We start from the raw sequence: 21,292 nt of genomic DNA on the forward strand, positions 1-21,292 counted from the left end.
TCCCTGTAATCTGAGTTCTTCAGAAATTCTTACAAACAGAATGACAAAGATTTAAAAATAGATGTATTCAATTAATTTCACTGAGAGCACATTTCCCCTTTTAAACTCGAGGTTTGGTGTCATTATTGTGATAATTAGATAAACATATCAGTTTAAGATGACTTCGACTGTCAAAAAAATGATGTTAAGGATCTATTCAAAGAAGCCGGATGAAGGTATATTTATCAGTGTTAACAGCTATGACAGCAGTAAGGTTGACGTGATGTACCTAATGTAGTGCTGCATGGATTTTAACAAAGTACTGTACACTTCATTTAACATAAACTGCATTGATTAAAGAAAGTGGTTGAATTTATCCTAGTACTGTAGCATATCTGGAGCAAAGACTCTGCATTTAATTTATTATCTATATTATATATATATATTAGACTTTGGCCAGGAAAGAGTTTTGCATTTGTTACCAATACAGCAGTTTTGCTGTTGTACCTTCATAAAATGTCTCTTTGACTTTGTACAGTTATGATTTCTAGATAAAATGATGCAGAATCATCTTGCTGTCATTTTATTTTGCATATCTGCATACCAAGTATCACTGGCTCTGCACGATGCTTGATATTTTCAGGACCATTCTTACTGTACTTAGATTGCAGTTTATCCAAGGCGCTATCAATCATATCAAACTATTCATTGTAATATAAAAGTGCGTGTCACTCAATGAATCCTTTGTGTTATCAAAAAAAAAAATTCTTAAAGGAGTGCTTTTTCAAGTACAGGTACGGGATCCATTATTCAGAAACACATTATCCAGAAGCTCAGAATGGACCGCCTCCCGCAGATTCCATTTTATCCATATAATTAGCATTATTAAAAATTATTACTTTTTTTGTAATAATAAAACAGTACCTTGTACTTGATCCAAACTAAGATATAATTCATCCTTATTGGAAGCAAAACCAACTTATTGTTTTTTTTTAATGTTTACATGATTTTCTACTAGAATTCAGGTATGAGTCAGGAAATTACAGAGAGATCCATTAACCGGAAAACTCTGGATAACAGGTCTCAAACCTGTACAGGTATGGGAATTTTATTGAAATACATTAAAAAAATGTATAAACATTTTAGACAAGTACAGGTGTGGGAGCAGTTATCCAGAATGTTCAGGACCTGGGGTTTTTCAGATAATGGATTTTTCTGTAATTGGGATCTTCATACCAAAAATGTACTAAAAAATAATTTAAAGGAGAAGGAAAGGCTACAATTAAGTAAGCTTTATCAGAAAGGTCTATATAAATACACTGGTAACCCCTCAGTAGTGCTGCTCTGAGTCCTCTGTCAAAACAAACACTGCATTTCTTTCCTTCTATTGTATACACATGGGCTTCTGTATCAGACTTCCTGTTTTCAGCATAAACCTCCAGGGCTAGTGCTTGAGCATGCTCAGTTTGCTCCTCTCCCCCTCCCTGCTGTAATCTGAGCTCAGAGCTGTAAGTGAGCAGGGAGAGACTCAGGCAGGAAGTGATGTCACACCAAGCTTATATGGCAGCTTCTATCCTAAACAAACATAGACAGTGTCTACAGCTGTTTACTCAGGTATGATAAAGTATTGTACAGAATAAATATAGTGTTCTAGCTTGCACTATTGTGGCTAATCTGTTGGCAATCAACTGTCTTGAAGCTTTCCTTCTCCTTTAATAAACAGAATAGGTTGGTTGTGCTTCCAATAAGGATGAATTATATCTTAGTTTGGGTTAAGTACAATGTACTGTTTAATTAATACAGAGAACAGGAAATAATTTTTAAAAATTTGGATTGTTTGGATAAAATGTAGTCTATGAGAGACAGCCTTTCCTTAATTTGGAGCTTTCTGAATATATGAGTTTCTGGATAACAGATCCCATACATCTCCCATACATCTCACATGTACATTTCATTCAGGGGCTATCCACCTGAGGCAGCAGCCCTGATTTTGCCCCACCTCTCCCACTCCCTGCTTAAAACTTTAGGCTAGTGCCACATGCAGTTGAGGTTCTCACCTTGGGGCAGATTTACTATAGGGCAAAGTGGCTAACGCTAGCAACTTTCCGCCAGAAATCACATTCACAGGGACATCAGCAATGGACTAACAGGCGCAGGCGTCAATTTGCCAGCGAAAGAGACTGCCGCTAGCGTTCATTCGCACCCTATCGACAGGCGACTTTTCGATCTGGTGTATGGTCGTTACTCCGCAAATTCAGTGCGGATTTTACTGAACCTTATCTCTTTTTGGCAGATAAAGAAATTCCCTTTAAGGGACAATTTACATATATGTAGCAAAGGCATTTTGCCCACTGTAGATCTCGGTTTTTCTTCAAAGAAATTGTGAGAGGAGGGGAAAAAGGCAGTTAATCAAAGCACGAATCACTATTATACACACACAACATCTTATGTAGGAGAAGTAAACATTTTCAAGACAAGTTTATTGAAACTAAACATGCTGTAGCTCTATATTTTGCCCCTATAAGTGAACATCCAAAAGCTGGCCTTTTTTATACTCTGAGGGTGTTATTTTCTAAATTGCCCTTTAAAACTTGACCAGAAAAATGTGAGGCTTGATAAATAGGCCCCTGAATGGAGGTAATATAAAATACATGATGTTATCACATAGAGCACTCTCCTTATCTGTCCCTTGCTTCTATCCAGTTTACCCCAAATAACTACTTGTTCAGTAACAAATTAGATTAAAGGGGTAATCTAATCCCCCCCAACTCCCCTTGAGTTTTCTATAAAAGTTCACACAAAAAAACAGAATTACATACCATTTAACCCTCAATACATACTGCTTGACTTGTATCTTACATACAGAGATTATTATGTAATTTTGGCTTTATATATTACCCGGTGTTGCTGGACTACAGCTCCCAGCATGACCTAACCTTGATAATATGATGCATTATTCTAGGATTTGAAGTCCAGCATCCACTGAGAAATTGTAGTGTAATTGTGCAGTGCAGAAGTGTTTAGATCCCTTTAAAAAAACAAAGTACACCTACAATGGGGCAGATTTATCAACCCCTCCTTTTTTTGGTAAGAAGAATTAGGGGGGTGATTTTACCATCCACTTAAGGAGGGGTATGACCACTGAACTAAGCAAAATGGCATTCTTATTTAAATACTCAAGTAACAGAGCTGTTTCATCGTTATCACCCTATTGAGTGACTGTGTTGGTTGACATCTCTGCTATTTACAAATTGTTTTATTACAGGTATGGGAGCACTTTTCTGGAAACCCATTATCCAGAAAGCTCCAAATCACAAGGCCATCTCCCATACGCTCCACCATTTCCTTTGTACTTGATCCCATCTAAGCTGCATAAATCCATACTGATAGCAAAACAATCCTATTGGTAGTGATGGCGAATTTATTCGGCAGGCGCGAATTCCCGTGATTCGCCGCCGCCGAGTAAATTTGCGAAATCACACTGGTTCGCGTATTTTTCGCCGTTTTGTGAATTTCGCGGGAAATTTGCAAATACCTATTGGGTTTCATTTAAATGTTTAAATGGGTTTTTTTGTAAGCTTAAAAGGGTGGTTCAGTTTTAAGTTAACTTTTAGGGGGTTCTTTACTAAAAAATGTTTTTCTCATATTGTTCCAGAAACAAACTTGAGCTAATACCCATCCATGAATTTGGCCTATTTACTAACATTTCAGGTCGAAAAAATCGGATCAAATAAAAAAATCTTGAAAAATTCAATTTTTTTCTCTCTCTAAAAATGCACGTTTTTTCACTAAAAAGACTCGACTAGAAAAAATCTACTTTTAATAAAGAACCCCCTTAGGATATTATTCATTCTAAACAACTTTTCGGAAGACCTTCATTTATTCTTTTTTTTTTTTTTTTTTTTATAGTTTTTGAATTTGCATTCTTCTTCAGACTTTTCCCTGTCTTATTCATATTGCAATTCCATATTTCTTTTTCAAATCAATGCATGATTATTAGGGTCATTTGGGCTGCTGAAATTGCAAACTGGAGATCTGCTAAATAAAAAGCTAAAAAACTGAAAAACACAAATAATAAAAAATGAAAACCAATGGCCAACTGTCTCAGAATATCACTCTCTACATCATACCAAAAGTTAATTTAAAGTTGAACAACCCCTAAAATTGAACACAGGTGTATGGTGGTCCATACTATTGAAAGATCTCTTATTCAGAAAACGACAGGTCCTAAGCATTCTGAATAAGATATCCTATATCTGTATCATCACAAAAATGTCACAATATTAAGGGGCATATTTATGGGGTCAAATCTAGAGTTTATGGGAGTTTATAAAAACTCCCATAAACTCGAAATTCGAAAGAAAATGACCAATCGAAATTGATTAAAAAATTAGAATTTTTTAAATTCGGCTTAATAGGTTCGACCTGCAAACTCAAATTGAATTCGATTTTTTTTTAAAAGTCCACCAAACGAGTCCAAATTGATTGTAGGAGGCCCCCCATAGGCTAAAACGCCAATTCAGCAGGTTTTATATGGCAAATAGTCAAAATTGAATTCTTAAAGTGACAGTACATGATACATTTCGAATTTCGGTTTTTTTTTTAAACTCAAATTGAATTTGGACTATTCCCTAGTCGGATTACACTAAAATAAACTCAAAATTTTCAATTCGACCCTTGATGAATCTGCCCCTAAATCATTATGGCTAGGCAGGGAAACACACACAATCCCAGCCTCAATCCTAATGATTCTGTAAATAAAAGAAGAGCAGAAATCACATTTTCAAATAAACTATTAAACTTATTCTGTATTATTTGAATACCTATGAATTGCTGCTTAGTAGTATTCTATGTAGGCACAATGCTACTGATTTTCTTCACTTTGAGTTTTCCTTTTCTATCTTTAACACAACCTCATGACCCGGATTTGCATTCTGAAACAAAGGCAAAGAATTTCTGAACTAATTATTGCAGTGAGTGGTGTCATTGTGATTATATCACATACAAATACATCTCGCATTTCATTGCTTTAATGCTTTGTGTGTGAAAAGAAGTCGTGCAGGTTTGGGTTTAAGTGAATTCAGCAGTGAAAGCATTTTTAGTCTATCACAGGGAATCTCCTTCTGCACCTCACAGGAAAGGATTCCAATTACTACTATGAAGGGTCTGTCTTCAGCTTCGTATACACAGATGCATCTTTAGAGTGTGAAGATTGCTGGTCTCCCCAAGGATATGATTTATGCAATACCTCCACAATTGGACTATCTTACAGCTTCTTCAGTTGATATCATGCTGCTTTCTGTACTGTACATTGTAAATCTCACAGCTTGAAAGCAGACAGCTTCCTAAAAAAGACCTTATTGACTGCTGATAAATGGGATGCTATTTTTATATATAGGCCATTGCCCTGCTAGCCCTTTGTGTATGTATTTTTCCCCATATCCTGTAAATAAATAAACCTTATGAGCATTTTTGGTGGAACAAAGACAATGCACATTTTCCTAGGCAAGATGAAAATGCAATGTGGGTTTGAAAAATAGCTTTATAGTATAACAGGTATGGTGCCTGTTATCCAGAATGCTTGGGACCTGGGATTTCTGGGTAAGGAGTCTTTCTGTAATTTGTATCTCTGTGCCTTAAATCTACTAAAAAACAATGTAAGCATTAATTGAACCCAATAGGATTATTTTGCCTCCAATAGGGATTAATTATATTTTAGTTGGCATTAAGTAGAAGGTGCTGTTTTATTATTACAGACAATCATTTTAAAACGTTTTAATTATTTGATTAAAATTATGTCTATGGGAGATGGCCATTCTGTAATTTCAGAATAAAGGTTTTGCGGATAATTGATCCCATACCTGTGAAATGAAGAAAACTGATGATAAATGGTGACATTCTGGTGGAAAAACAAAAATATGTTTAGATACACACAAATATTTTCATAGTGTGAACGCACCTTGACTGTAACGTACATTTAAGTCCACTGATGTAAGGGTTCTCTCTGTAATTTGGATCACCAGACCTTATGTCTGCTAAAATCATTTAAACATTAAATAAACCCAATAGGATTGTTTGGATATGGGTCCTTACAACTGAGTTACCATCAAGTACAAGGTACTGTTTTATTATTACAGAAAAAAAGGACAACACTTTTAAAAATTAGAATTATTTGCTTAAAAAGGACTCTATAGGATATGCCATTCCTGTAGTTCTGGGCTCTCTGAATAATGGGTTTCTGGTTAATGGATCCTATACCTGTAGTAGTAACTCAGATACCATCCTCAACGTGAAGGCCCTCCAAGTGTACTTTAAGGGATTGTACTCTAATTTGAGCCTAGCCATAGTAAATATATAAACTGGTAGATTACACATTTCACGTAGTCGCTTGTTGCTCTAATACCATCTCACTCCTAGGGGCACATTTACTAAAGTGTGAATTTTCTCTTCATCTAACTTCACCAAAGTTGACCTCACTTTGCCAGGAGTATTTTCACAACACATCTCCATATTTACTCAAAATCGTAAGTTCACTTTTTGAAGAGAAATGTGGTGAATTTTCTCCTGGCGTAAATTCTCGGTGAAAACTCGCCAGTATATTTCTCCAGAGAACATAGGGTAACAAATTGAAATTTTTGCACTTTGATAAATTACTTTATTTGTGCTTCTTTGCCTGAGCGAAAATTCAAAGTACCAAAGGGCACGAAAGTTCTTTAGCGCTGACATTTTCGGCTAATGAAGTGTCTTATTCACCTTTTATTAAATTGACGATGTTGCTGCGAATTTTCATTTTGGTAGATTTTAGCCAAAAAAACAATTTGCTCATTAGTAAATCTAGCACCTAGATGGAGCTAGATTCAAGATCTAACTTACTCCTAGTTATTATTATTAACATGTATTTATATAGCGCCAAAATATTGCGTAGCACTGTAAAGTAAATGTGATTATACAACTAAATCACATGAATTATATACATAGAACATATGGAGTTACATACATCACAATTAATACCGGTACAAAATGTGAGGAAGGCCCTATGCAGAAAGAGCTTACACTCTAAAGGGAAGGAAGTAATACACAAGATAGCGGACAGGCAGGAGGAGACGCGAGTTAGGAGTTCTGGGTTGAGATCAGGAGATGAGAGATAGATCTGAGTATAGTCAGCATAGAGGTGGTAGTGGAAACCATGCGAGTTGATTAATTTGCCGAGGGAGGAAGTATAGAGGGAGAATAGTAATGGTCCCAAGACAGAGCCTTGAGGAACTCCAACAGAAAGAGGTAGAGGAGAAGATGATACTCCATTGTAGGAGACACTAAAGGAACGATTGGTGATGTAAGAAGAGAACCAGGACAGGGCTGTGTCATGAAGGCCAAGCGAATGGAGGGACTGGGGGAGGAGAGGGTGATCTACAGTGTCAAATGAGGCTGAGAGATCAAGCAGTATTAGTAGTGAGAAATGATTGTTGGCTTTAGCGGTTAAAAGGTCATTAGTTAGTCGAGTCAGGGCAGTTTCCGTGGAGTGTTGTGGCTTAAAACCAGATTGTAGGGGGTCCAGCAGGTTATTGTCAGAGAGGAATGAGGTTAGTCGATTGTAGACTAAGCGCTCAAGTAGTTTAGAGATGAAAGGTAGCAGAGAGATAGGTCGGAGGTTGTCAAGATTGGAGGGATCAAGAGAGGGTTTTTTCAGAATGGGGACAAGAGAATGTTTTAGTTGAGAAGGAAACAGTCCAGTTGAGAGCAGAAGATTAAATAGGTGAGTTAAGGCTTTGATTAGACAAGGATTGGTATTGCGGAGAAGTTTTGAGGGAATTGGATCAAGCAGGCAGGTGGTAAGGTGAGAAGAGGCCAAAAGCTTTGAGACTTCCTCATCAGTGACAGGGGTGAAGGAGCACAGGAGAGACTGGGGAGTGTGGAGGGAGGGTGGTGGAAGTCTAGGGGGGTTGAGTAGTGTATTGTCCCTTCTGATAGTGTCAATTTTGTTTTTGAAGTGCTCTGCACTTACTGTAAGTAATCTTTTATGGCTATAGAGCTGAATGGGCAACTGGTAACATTAACCCCCTTCTCTCCTGCACATAGTAAAGTGCCTAAATGCAGATCCATACTTTCCAAATATTGATTTTGGATGTGTATAGCTGCATTTCTTGCAGGACACTGGTTATGAAATACAAATAATGTACAGATTATGGACAATCCTTGGCAGACAGTTATCACTGATTCCAGTGCAGCACTCTTAATTCTTGCCCAACATAAACCTGTGCAAAGTCCACAAGCCCCAATTATGAATGTTTCGTAGCTAGACATATCAATTATTTTTTATTCTTTTAGATTCTTCATTTTAGTAAACTAGCATCGTCTGAGCGAATTTTCGCCTGGCTAAGTGTAGCGATGGGTGCGAAGCCGTCGCTGATGAATTTTCGCTGCTTAGTAAATTTACCCCTTTGAGTTTAAGATGACTTCTTTGGAGATCTAGAGGTTACTAGAAGATCCAGGGATTACAACTGTGATGGTTTATATCACCTTTAACAAATATACTGAGCTGAGATTTTACTTTGCTAATGAACCCTAGAACAACATACCACTTATTTTTAATTGTACTCCAATCGAAAAGATATAAAGTTTGCCTGGGTCTAGTAATCTATGGGCAAAGATCAGATATTGCCTATATTTATCATAGTTTAAACTTGTGAAAGTCTTTGGCCCTTAATTACATTATACCCTACATGCCATAGCAATGTCTGATAGATGTTTTTGGTTCACCATTGCTAGTTTTGAAAAAGCCTTTGTCACACAGCATCATTTAATTCCAAAAATAAACATTATTTAGGATTTTCTTATATAAAAGAAGACATACTGTATCTTCCTAACAATATTATCCATAATCCATCACAAAGGTGCAGCTAATGAAATGTTCCTGAAAAAGACCCTGCAAGCTTATTAGAAATAATTATGTAAGGCAATGGCTTCAGTTGCCCTAGATAATTCAGGGATGGAAAACACAAAAGATCTTCATAAATCTTTTGGAGGACTGCTAGGCTTTGTGTGGAGCTGATAAAAATCTCTGATGATGTTACCAGATGAGAAATGGCCAAATGAAACAAAAAAGGTCTCCATGTTCTGCTATCACCTATCCCAGCTGCTGTCCTGACCAGCCCCTTCTCCCTCTGTTAGCTCCTCTGCCTTTGTGTTGCACTGGGAAGCTACCGCATGCAGGAATCTTCTTTTCTTTGCTTGTGCATAAATCTATATTTAGCTCCCTGGGAGGTTACAGATCTGCAGAATATTACAGTATAGTTTCCAGGTACAGTAATAAAAGAGCAATCAGCAGAGGGTTTGTAAAAAGGTTATGAAAAGAGCCCGACAGGCTATTCGTTTGTATTGATCACCTCATACCCACTCTTCTTCTGAGAAAAAAAATGATTGCATTATTGTTCGTGGAGATTTATTGCACTGGGGGAATGATAGTACAGTAACTTTGGCTTATTAATATAAACACAAAGGTATTTTGCAGAGATTAAAATAATCCATTGCGTGGATTTGGCAGGCTGGCCGGAGAAGGTCACAGCTGTGCAACAGCATTTAGGATAAAACTGACTTGTGGTGGATAATCAGGAGTCACCGGTGGTGTAGATAGAGCCAAAGTCTGTATCCTCACAAAGCCTGTTTCAGGGCAGCCTCGCAGGCGTGGTTTTCTGATGTGCACGAGCAAGGATGACTGCAAGGTCCTAGTTTAGAAAAACAATGCACTGCTACTGAAATTGGTTCAAATACTCAGAACAGTGAAACATGGAAATTCATGTTTTTTAGCTTTTCCGTTTCATTCTGTTTTAGAGGGATCATCATTAAAGCAAATTGATATCCATTGTACAGTATGTTTAAGAGGAATCATGCACCTGTAGTCCTGTCCTGCTACTGCAGGAGATCTGGCACTAGTCTCCTTCTTTTTGGCGTTACAGGAGTCCCGTGTCTCAGCTATATACGAGAGCAGGTACAATACAATTTAGCATGCCTCTACCTAGGGTCAGTACAGACTGGGTTGTAATGTCCCTCCCTGGAAACTTCTCTGATTCGTAATCACACATAGAGGAAAGGTTGATAAGTTTATTTGCAGGAAACTGTACCTTTAAACAACTTTGAAACATACAGCCTGCCAGCCAGGAACAACTTTAAATAATACTGCAGGTCATTTTTATCACTAGGGGGGCCCTGAAAAAGGCTGAGTTTGGCTTTCCGTGTTCTGAAAGGAGAATTCAACCCTAAACTTAAAAAAACCCTACCCCCCTACCCTATATAGACCCCCCTCCCTCCTCCCCCCAGCCTAAGGGGCAAATTTATCAATGGTCGAATTTTGAGTTGATGGGAGTTTCTAAAAACTCCCATCAACTCCCATGAACTCGAAATTTGCAAACAAAATGACCAATCCAAATATATTAAAAAATCAATTTTTTTTTAAAAATGGGTGAATAGGATCGAGCTGCAAATTCAAATCAAATTAGATCAAATTCGATTCGAGTTTTTTTGACAAAAAAAAAATTAGATGGCGAATAGTCGAATTGGAATTCTTAAAGGGACAGTACATGATAAATTTAATAAAATTCAAATCGAATTTGGACTATTCCCTTGTCGAATTACACTGAAATAAACTCAAAATTTGAATTTAAAAATTCAAATTTTCAATTCGACCCTTGATAAATCTGCCCCTAAGTGTTTCCCTGTGCAAATTCCCCTAATGTTTTACTTACCCCTCGGTGCACATTCAGGCATCAGAGTTCATGGGTTCCATCTTCAGCTGCTTCAGTAGTTTTCATAATGAGTTTGCGCGCATGCGCAATTGTCGCAAAACAGAAAATTGCTCCAACTGTGCATGCGCCAACCTGCTAGTCTCATTCCGAAGATTTCCAAAGAGAAGACTATGGCGCCCGTATACTATGATGCCTGCATCTGCACCGAGGGGTAAGTAAAATGTTAGGGGCAGTAGCCCGGGGTAACACTTAGGCTGGGGGGAGGAGGGAGGGGTCTATGTAGGGTAGGATGGTAGGGTTTTTTTAAGTTTAGGGTTGAATTCTCCTTGAAAATACCTCACTTTGTTCTACAGAGCCCTGACAGGGACTCCATTTCCTTCTGCACAGAGTGCACTTTTCTACCACTGGGGTTCCCTACTGACTTTTCACACACAGTAATCTCTGGGACTGTGCAGCACCTTTCTCTCACTCTGCTGCTTCTCTCCCAGCACTTCCTCTGCAGCACTTCTGTTATATTTTGGTAGCCGAGGGTGAGTAGAGTATAACAGTGCTTTATTAGCAGGCTCATGCAGCCATTACACAACAGTAAGCAACTCTAACACCACATAAGCCTCCCTTATACACCATTTAAAAAAGGGAGTGCTGCCATCTTAATTTCAATTTCCAGGGATCCCTTGTTTAGGCTTGTGCTTGTGCCTGTGCAGTATACAGAAAATCTTATTTTTTTGTGGGTGTGCAAGCATAAGTCTTCACAAGGGTTCCCGGGAACAGAAATGAGATGACAGAGCAGCTATTCCTTAGTAGACTCAATGCAGCAAATTGCTATTACACTTGTGCAATTTAGCACCTACTGTATGTTCAACTATGGGTCAAAATCATTTCCGACACAACCCCTACAAAAAGAGAGAGAGGGACAGATTGCTAAGAGGGGTTAGTATAATGCATCTCCTACCTCATCTTGTTTCATTGTGAAGTCATGGATTCCGGGACTTGATGTTTCTTTGCTTTCCATAGTAGATGGTACATACCTCCCAACTATGAAAGACAAAAAGATCTGCCATTTGCCACACCTCTAAATACCATGTTTTTCAAAATTTGGCAGGTTGCGGAAAGTTTGAACACATTTCTAGGGTTTAATGGTCATGTGTAATTTGCTGATGAAGGTAAAAATTAATTTTAAGCTGCAAGCCTCAGTTCCCCCAAGAGACTTTCTTATCTTATACGTTACAATTGTATCTCAGTGCAAGTGCTAAGTAGTCATGTGCAGGTCGACTAAGCCCCTGGCCAAGCAGTGACCACACCCGACCCTATCCTGGTTTATAAACCCCCCTGCCTCACAGAGGAGCGCAGGGCATGCCAGCGTGGAAGTGAGGCAGTAGAAGGTCGCGTGATGGACGCTCAAGTTCAGCCCAAGCCCACCTGCAGCACGAGAACATTGTGCGGTAGTTAAACCTGCCCAACCTGCGGGTATACTCACTGGTCCCATAGCCTGCACCTCAATACCAATGAGTATTTTGGGCTCTCTGCAAAAAAGCTTCTTATTTAATTGTTTCAGAAACTTTGTATCTTTTTCTGTCATCAGTGCAGGAGATCAAAGAGAAACTCAGGACATTTTAATAAAAATCCTGGACTGCGGGCAGAGCTGTCCAAATCCAGATTGTCCTGCAAAAATCAGGACAGTTGGGAGGTATCGTGGTGCACAGACTTCAAGTTCCAGAATCCATCCCCTCACATTGGAACAAGGTGAGAGAGGGATTGCATTTCACTCTATGGGGCAGATTTATCAAGGGTCGAATTTCGAGGGTTAAAAAACCCTTGAATTCGACCCTTGAAGTAAAATCGAATTCGAATATCGAATTTGAAGGATTTTATTGCAAATCAAACGATTTGAGCGATTTTAAGCGATCGATCAAATGATTTTTATTCGATCATAAAAAGTGCCCAAAACCTATGTACAATGTCCCCATAGGCTAAGATTCAAGATTCGGTAGCTTTTATTTGGCAAAGTATTGAGTCGAAGGATTTTTTAAAGAGACAGAACTTCGATTATCGAATGGTCGAATGATTCGAAGTAAAAACCGTTCGACCATACGACCATTCGATAATCGAAGTACTGTCTCTTTATAAAACCCTTCGACTCAATACTTCGCCAATCATTCAATTCGATCAAATTCGATCGAATTTGACCAATTCGATCGAATTTGACCAATTCGATGGTCGAAGTACCCAAAAAAATTACTTTGAAATTCGAATATTTTTGGATTCAAACTATTTACTCGAGCTTAGTAAATCTGTCCCTAAGTGTCTGTAGGACACCAATCGAAAATCATAAACATTTCCTTTTAATCAATGGAATCAGGTATGTCTGTGTAAGAAAAATAAAACCGTTATATACTTCAGATTTATTTCAGTTCATGACCAAAGGGGGGGGGGTCTATTTTTTTTTCTTTAAAATTGCAGCCCTAGCCATACAAATTAGGCATCTTAATCATCATTCTGAATGCAAAAGGTTTCTCCAGTGAGAAATATCCATGTTAGCGTTTGATCAATAATCTCATTATTATCTAATACATTGATATTTGTACTTAGTTTGTGATATGACACTCAGACTCCAAAAGGGAGGATATATAATAGTGCTGTGCAGAGCTAGAATAAATGCCTTGGTGACCATGGTGGGAAACCAAAACTGGTTTACACACTGTATGTACAGTATAATAGGCAAGATTCTCACAAGATCCTCTTGCATCATGTAAGCCCCAGGAATTGTTTGTGTTACTTTAGGTATGCCTATTTGGACTACATTTCCCATCATGCTTTAACTCTTTATAACATGTTGGAGAAGGTGGAAGGTTTATGTTCTCTGTAAATAAAGAGAGAACTTTGCTTGACATACAATACTTCATATTACAGATATGACACATATTATTCCTTAGTCCTGTCAAAAATATTTCAACTATACTATGTGCTTCACAACATCTTACTGTGCTGACAATGTTTTGACATAGTTACTGCCTTCCAATTATTTTTCCTGTCATAAATATTTTCATCCTACCACATATCCTGTCTATCAGTTACCCTTTCTACCATAGGCTGTACGTGGTCTTCACAGCCCTAGTACTTTTTTGAGTTAATATAATCATTATGCCATATTTATATGATTATTTATTAATATAAGATGCACAATAAGGTGCCATGCATGGACATACAAAAGACAGAGCAAAATACAACAAAGAACAGAAAAAAAATGATTGATGTAATGTAAGGTCTGTATGTTATAATGCAGGGTATGTACGGTCTTATTTTATTAGTGATCATCTTTCAAAAGGTGGAATACAGTGGCATAACATTAGGGGGACAGTCATCCTAACAAGGAAGTCTTCTGGGCCCCAGATGAGGGGGGGAAGCAGCTTTAACCCCACCAAACGCACCATCGCTCACAGCAGGAAGCGAGGCAGAGTTTGAAGCATACAACAGGCACCCCAACTGGTCAGGCCCCCATGCAGTTACAGGGTCTGCTGTATGCTAGTTACGCCACTGGTGGAATACAAAGCTGCGAAGCTTGATTTTGCTAGTTTGATCAAAGTTAAATGGACACTAAACCCTACTGTACTGCACTGCTCAACCACAGCTGGACTACAAATTCCTAATATTTTATAAAGGATAAGGCTGTAGTCCAGCAATATTGGCATTGTATTCTAAGGGGCAGATTTACTAAGCTCGAGTGAATGGTTCGAATTGCAAAAAGTTTTTGGGTACTTCGACCATTCGAAGTACTGTCTCTTTAAAAAAAACTTCGACTTCATACTTCGCCAAATTAAAGCTACCAAAGTTAGCCTATGGGGACCTTCCAGAGCACTTTTCTAAGTTTTTTTTTATCAAATAAAAATCCTTCGATCGATCGCTAAAAATCGTTCGATTCGAACAATTTCTATTCGATCGATCAAATACGGTAAAAATCCCTCGACTTCGATATTTGAAGTCAAGGGATTTCAATGCGAGGGTCGAATTCGAAGTTTTTTTAACTTCAAAATTCGACCCTTAGTACAGCTGCCCCTATAAGTATTATTGCTCTCTAAGGCCCCCAGGCTGTATAAAAATGCAAAATAATTCCCCAATGTGATTTTCTTGCATCTATAATTTAGTTAATATATAAAGTTTATAAAGTCAGTAGAATTCTCAGTGGAGAATTGTTTTTCATGTGTAATAAAAATGTTGGTTCGCTTCTACAGTGAACTAGGGGGCTGTGTAGCACAACTCTACAATTTGGTTTAGTGTCCCTGTAAGGGGGTTGTAAAGATAAGCCAAATTTTATAGACTACAAGCGTCAACAGTTTGCTGGAAATTGTAGCCCAGCAGGGTTGTATAGTATACTTGAATTAACCTTTATCAATAAAAACATGTTTCAGCTTTCCAATGGATGCTAAAGACTCCTCCCTTTAAAGTTCCCCTTACTAAAAATCCCTGGTTACAGTCACTTGTGTGATATCTGGTCTGCTCACTAGAAAAAAAAAATTATTTTAGAAGACCTGACATGAAACCAGCATAGTCTGAAATATGAACTTCTTTTTATCATGTTACAATAAGCAATGATTGCGCATCTTAAATCAACATTGTGAATGTTTGTATTCACATGTTTTTAATGGCTTTTTATCTTTAGGCACTCTTTAAATAATTTAGGCATGAGCCTCATTTCAAGCCTCTTGAGGATTTAAAGAGAACAAAGCAGCTTGGAGGCCCTCGTGTACTAACAATGTTGCAACTAGTGCAATAAATCATTCAAACCATTCAGATATTCGCTTTGAGTAGTTTAACTGCACTGCAATAATTATAGCTAATTTCTGATTGGTTGTTATGTACTGCACTAGAGGAAATACACAAAGAATGGCTAATGAATGCCACTACAAAATTAAGCTATACAGGTAACAAGTGAAACAGAAGGCTAGTTACTATACTTTTGTACTGGAAATTGATATTTATTTATGGGTAAAAACAACAGGTAGTTTTTACAAATTCATGATTTAAACAAAATAACGATGACCACCATAATAACCATAATTTTTTGGCTTGTGACATTCACCTTTGAAAGCTCCAGTCCTTTGGATAGCTCATGTAAACCCTCTGGTAGGTTGGTAATGCAGTCAAACTGACAGATCCAACACGGAAAGCCGCCTAAATAAAGCCTAAATAAAGCCTAAATCTAATATGGTCTCCTTATTAATATCTTCCTACTTGCTTCTCACTCATTCTTATGATTGACATCACTTGTTCTCTCCCTGTTCTTGCATGTTTTTTTAATTTACATGCAGCTATTCCCATAAAGTGCTACTTGTATTTAACATTCCCCTAGTCTTGCTTACTTTTTCTCAGTTCTTTTATTTCTATTCTTTCAGTGAAACACCTTTTCTTTTGTATTTAAACACTATATGAATCTCTTAATTGACGTACCACCAGGGAGCATTATTAGCAAAATACCTTTAAAAGTGAAATGTAAGTGTGCATGTGAGTGCCAGCATGAAGCACAACCCCTTACATCTTGTTTAAATAAATGCTCTTTGTTCTCTTCCAATCCACCTAATGTGCTTCTAGTTTGCATTGGGTGCTATGGAGATGTATGTCAGAAGCAAGTACATAATCCTGCATGTGTCTGTATTTAATTCATACTGAACTTATATTTGAAGTTGTATGTAAATTGCTTCAAAAGAGTGTAGTGTAACTACAATATTCTTAAAATGTGCAGGACAGGGTATTTATAGGCCCCACTCTGAATTGTGTCTGTATGTTACCCTCCTATTTAGACTGTAAGCCCTACGGGGTAGGGTCCTCTAGCCTTTGGTTTCCTTGACACTGAGCACTTAATCTGCATCGTAATTATATTTTATATTTATGTGAATTGTATTCTAATAATGAACTTATTGTTACTTTTTATTCCAATGACCCCTTGTTTGTTACTACTAATTTATTGTTTTGTTGTATAGTGCTTTGCCCTCAAGGAGCGCTTTACAAATAAAAATATAAATACATACATACATACTTAAGTTACGCTAAGTAGGGACCCAAGACCTAACAGCAGCACTTACCTACTTGCACAAGACAAATTATCTCTGATGTTGTGTTAGAGGCCAGTGAATCTTCTTGCCCTTGAGGAAAAAGAGTCAGCTTGAAATATCCTGTTATGTCTCCTATCACAATGGAATACATTATATATTTTTTTACTTTGAATAGTTGTGGGAATCCTTGATGATTGATTAAATGTGTCTTGTGCTAACTAGATATAAACTACTATACAATACAAATACACAGGGTATCTACACTCACAGTGGAAACAATATACATGTACTGATCAGAGCAGGTTCATCCAAATGGAACTGTTTGGGCAATGCTCCATATAGTTCTTTAACAACATCATCATTGTAATGAGCATCAAATAGCTTGAAAGGGATAATGATTCCACTATACGGAAAGGTTGTGTGCTCTTTAATGGGGTTTCCCAATGTGCCCACAACTCTTGTATAGGGATGGGCGAATTTATTCGCCAGGCGCGAATTCACGGCGAATTTGCGCGATTCGCCGCCAGAGAATAAATTCGCGAAACGCCCGCGAAAATTCGCGGAAAAAATTTCGCGAAAATTCGCCGATCACTACTCTTGTACATCAAAATATACCATACCCACCAAGGACAACGCTAATACCTGGGCCAAGGAAACCACCGATAGGCAGCACTTGCCAGTGACCTATAAAGTGCTCACACTCACTATACTAGAAACAATATAAAAATAACAGGAAATGGAAAGGGCAAATAGGGGTATTGCTATTGACCAGAAATGAATTCAAAGCAGAGAAAAAAAAGATATATTATATATTTTTTTTTATATCAGAGATACTGTATATTATATACTATTCATCAATTACAAAACTGGTGATTCATTGACAATTACTGTTCAAAATAAAAGGAGGTTCTGCAAGCTATGTACTATGGAACAAAATAACATACAAATTTCACATGACTTGTTGGCAAATGAATAAAAGGGACTTTATAATAATCCCCTCCTAAAATGGAATGAAGACAAATTTGATTTAGGGAGTTTTTGTTGCCCCCAAGTCAGGCAGCATTGCTTTGCTTGGATGTTGGAAAAGATGAGTGAGTTGGCAGAGATTTAATTTTTCTCAACAATTTAACTGAATAGTGATAATAGATCAAATTCTGGTAAACTGACAAAATGTTGCTTTCCTAAGCTTACCTAATAGATAACTAATACAAGGGTTGCAATACAGTATGCAACCCCAAGAATATTCATGACAGCTCAAATGTTTCCATGGTTCCCAAGATGTATATTGAAGGTGCTTGCTCTACTTTACAGTTCCCAGAAAGCAATGCTGTAGACTGTTAATTTACTCTCTCTCTCTCTCTCTCTCTCTCTCTCTCTCTCTCTCCTTCTCTCTCTCTCTCTCTCTCTCTCAATCAAGCAGACAAATTATTTCTCAATATTTGAGTAATAATATATTTGTATATCTCTACAGATACATCCTCACAAGGGAAAAATAATTATTTGCTTAAAATGGACATTATGGGAGATGGCCTTTCTGTAATTCATAACTTTTTGGATGATGGGTTTTCAGATAAGTGATGCCATACATGGATATATTTGTCAATAATATTTACTTGTAATAGTTCCATGCCTTACAGTTGCTAGGAAACTATGAAATATCAAATATAAAAGAAAACCCTGGATGGTTTTACCATCATTATGTATTTCTTCTAGCTTAGTTACAAGTTAGGGGCATATTTATCAAGGTTCGAATTTGAATTTGAAAAACTTCGAAATTCAAAAAGACCAACCGAAATTAAGTCCATTTTCGATCAAATACGTCTGTATTCCGCCAAATTCAAATCGTACGAATCAAAGTAATAGCGCATTAGTTCGAATTTGAATTGTTTTTTCAAAATCCACTAATTGACTCCATATGGGTTCGAGGATGTCCCCCATAGGCTAAAACAGCAATTCGGCAGGTTTTAGATGACGAATGGTAGAAGTTGAATTTTTAAAAAGACACAGTACATGATAAATTTAGATATTCAAATTTTCGAATTTCTTTTCAAATTCAAATCAAATTTGGACTATTCCCTAGTCGAAGTACACAAAAAATAGCTTGAAATTTGAATTTTTTAAATTATTAAATTAAAATTCACCTCAACCTTTGATAAATATGCCTTTATGTGTAAGGTTCTGTCCAAATATTACAGAGTAAATGCAAATCAGTCAAAATGAAGACTTTAAATAGAACTCTCTTGCAAATGGCAGGCTTCCAGCTTTCTAGATTAGGGGTTCTTGTATAATAGATTATGCTTCACATGTTAACCAGCAATAACCAGCTGTTCCAATGCTCTTGCTTAAAGGCAGCAAATGCAGAAACCTACAGCCTGCGTCACTATCTGAGCAGGTTAAGGCACATAGGATTATGTAAGGCACTCTGTATGCTATGCAGTTTAATTCCAAAATCTGACAGGAATGGTTGATTACACAAACACTGACCTTTTTCCAACTAGGTATGTTGTAACAAGGTACATTGTAAATACTCACTTAACTGACAGAGATCATAATTGCCTTTTGTGTCCCAGGTTACTATGCTTTCTAGAATTAAAGTGGGACATTTTCATGTATATACTTATTGACTCCCTTATCTTATTTTTATAATAATTCTATTTTTTTAAAGGACAAACCAGGATGTCACATGACTGCCAGGGGTAGGGAAATTGTAGTGCCATGTCTTGTACCATGTTTCAGGGCAAATCTAGTGCACCCAACAAAAAATGCACATATTCATTGTAAAGGTGTAACTATACAGTATTCAATGGATATACAGTATGTCTTTCTCAACTTTTAGGGAGGAGTTAATTTCCTGCAATGGAGGAAGTTGCAGTTGGGGAATTATAGCTTTAATAGAACCTTTAATGTAAAACATAAACTCTATAGATAGTGATGAGCAAACCCGTCCCATTTTGTTTTGCTAAAAAATTTGTGAAATGGCGAAACATTTGCAAAACATATTGAAGTCAATTGGCATCAAAAAAACTTTTACCCGCGACAATTTTTTCTCACTCCAAATGCATTAAAGTCAATGGCCGTTTTTTCCTATGGCAACTTTTTTGGTCTCAGCGACAATTTTGTCTTGGTGACTTTTTTGTCCAAATGCATTAAAGTGTTTTTCAATGGGTGTTTTTCTTATTTTCTTTTTTTTGCAGCTGCGATGTTTTGTTGCGGTTTCGAGCAAAAGATTCACAGATGAATTTTGACGCAAATCCATTCCTGGCGAATACGTTCACTCATCACTAATAATAGATACAGATTTTTGTAGTATGTCATACTACAATCAGGGCAGATTTCTTAAGGGTTGAATAGGAAATTCAAATTTGAATTGTGAATTATTAAATAGATTCAGTTTTAATTCAAATTTGGGTAAACTGGGTGAAATGAGCAATTAATGAAGGCAGTGGCACATAATAAGGATTATCTTATTTTTTTTTTATATTGCACTATAATACATATTTATGAAACTATAATAACCTTAACTCTCACTACATGGTTAAAAATGCAAACAAATGTGCATTTGCAACAAAATGACTTGCTTGCCAAGAATGGGCTTAAAGGAGAAGAGCAAAACACACAGAAAAAAAGCTAACAATACATGCACATGTCTTTCAGCAGCTTCAGAATAAAAAATAATACTTGCTGTTGTGAGTTAGGACCATGCAGCTCTGCCTGCTCGTGCACAGCACAAAACCACACCTATAAGGCTGTCCAAACACAGATTCTGTCAGGATACAGACTTTGGCACCACTGCCACTTCATCCACCACCTCCTCTTCCTCATTTCATCCCTCCCCCACTGCACTTTCTCCCAAAACATCTTTGTCTATAAACTTTGATGGAGAATTACACACTGAGCTGGAAAAATGCCTGTTATGAAAGGATTATTAGCACCCCAGAACACCTTCCTTGATACAATAGCAACTAGATTCGATGGGACACGTAAGTCTGCACTTTTCTACCCTATTCTAAATTGCAGTTTTATTTCAGTGTTGGTATTTAAGGAGAGAATTTCCCAAAGTGTGTTTTTTGCAGTAAAAGTATCCATGGGAAAATCTACATTATTGCATTGTGTTTTCTCTATATTCTGCTAACTTTTTATTAGTATAAAGTGCTGCCTTTTGCATGTCATCTTGCTATATGGTCCTTTCCATAACAGGTTCTTGAAATATTCCCTGTATTGCACTACACCCATCGCTTTATTGTATTTCAGCACCATGGACAGTTCTCAACTTTCACAGATTGTTGTTTCCCAGATGCTGGTATATCTATGCCTGTATGTTCATTCATCTAAATCTGCTGGAGATTAAAAGATTATCTAACATTATGTTTTGAGGACAGTTTTGGGAAAGGCTCTGCTTCTGAATGCTGCTTTTCTCATAAAAGTATTTCATTCTGCCAGCTAAGTGATGCTAGCCTGGCTAAAAAAAAAGCATGCTGCTTCTAATTATTGTTTCAACCAAAGTCTTTGAAGGTGTAGGTACAGTAG

General features: G+C 37.2%; 1 protein-coding gene across 1 annotated transcript in view; it reads left to right on the top strand.

The window, feature by feature from the left end:
• Positions 1-20,545: 20,545 nt before the first annotated feature.
• Positions 20,546-21,292, top strand: part of LOC108719687 (potassium voltage-gated channel subfamily H member 8) — a 182,800-nt gene continuing 182,053 nt past the window's right edge. The window contains exon 1 of the mRNA XM_041567523.1: positions 20,546-20,745. Within this exon, the coding sequence (XP_041423457.1) occupies positions 20,670-20,745 (76 nt within the window). The 5' untranslated portion in view covers positions 20,546-20,669. The remainder of the gene's footprint in view (positions 20,746-21,292) is intronic.

Source organism: Xenopus laevis, chromosome 6S (assembly GCF_017654675.1).
Source record: "Xenopus laevis strain J_2021 chromosome 6S, Xenopus_laevis_v10.1, whole genome shotgun sequence".
Lineage (NCBI taxonomy): Eukaryota > Metazoa > Chordata > Amphibia > Anura > Pipidae > Xenopus > Xenopus laevis.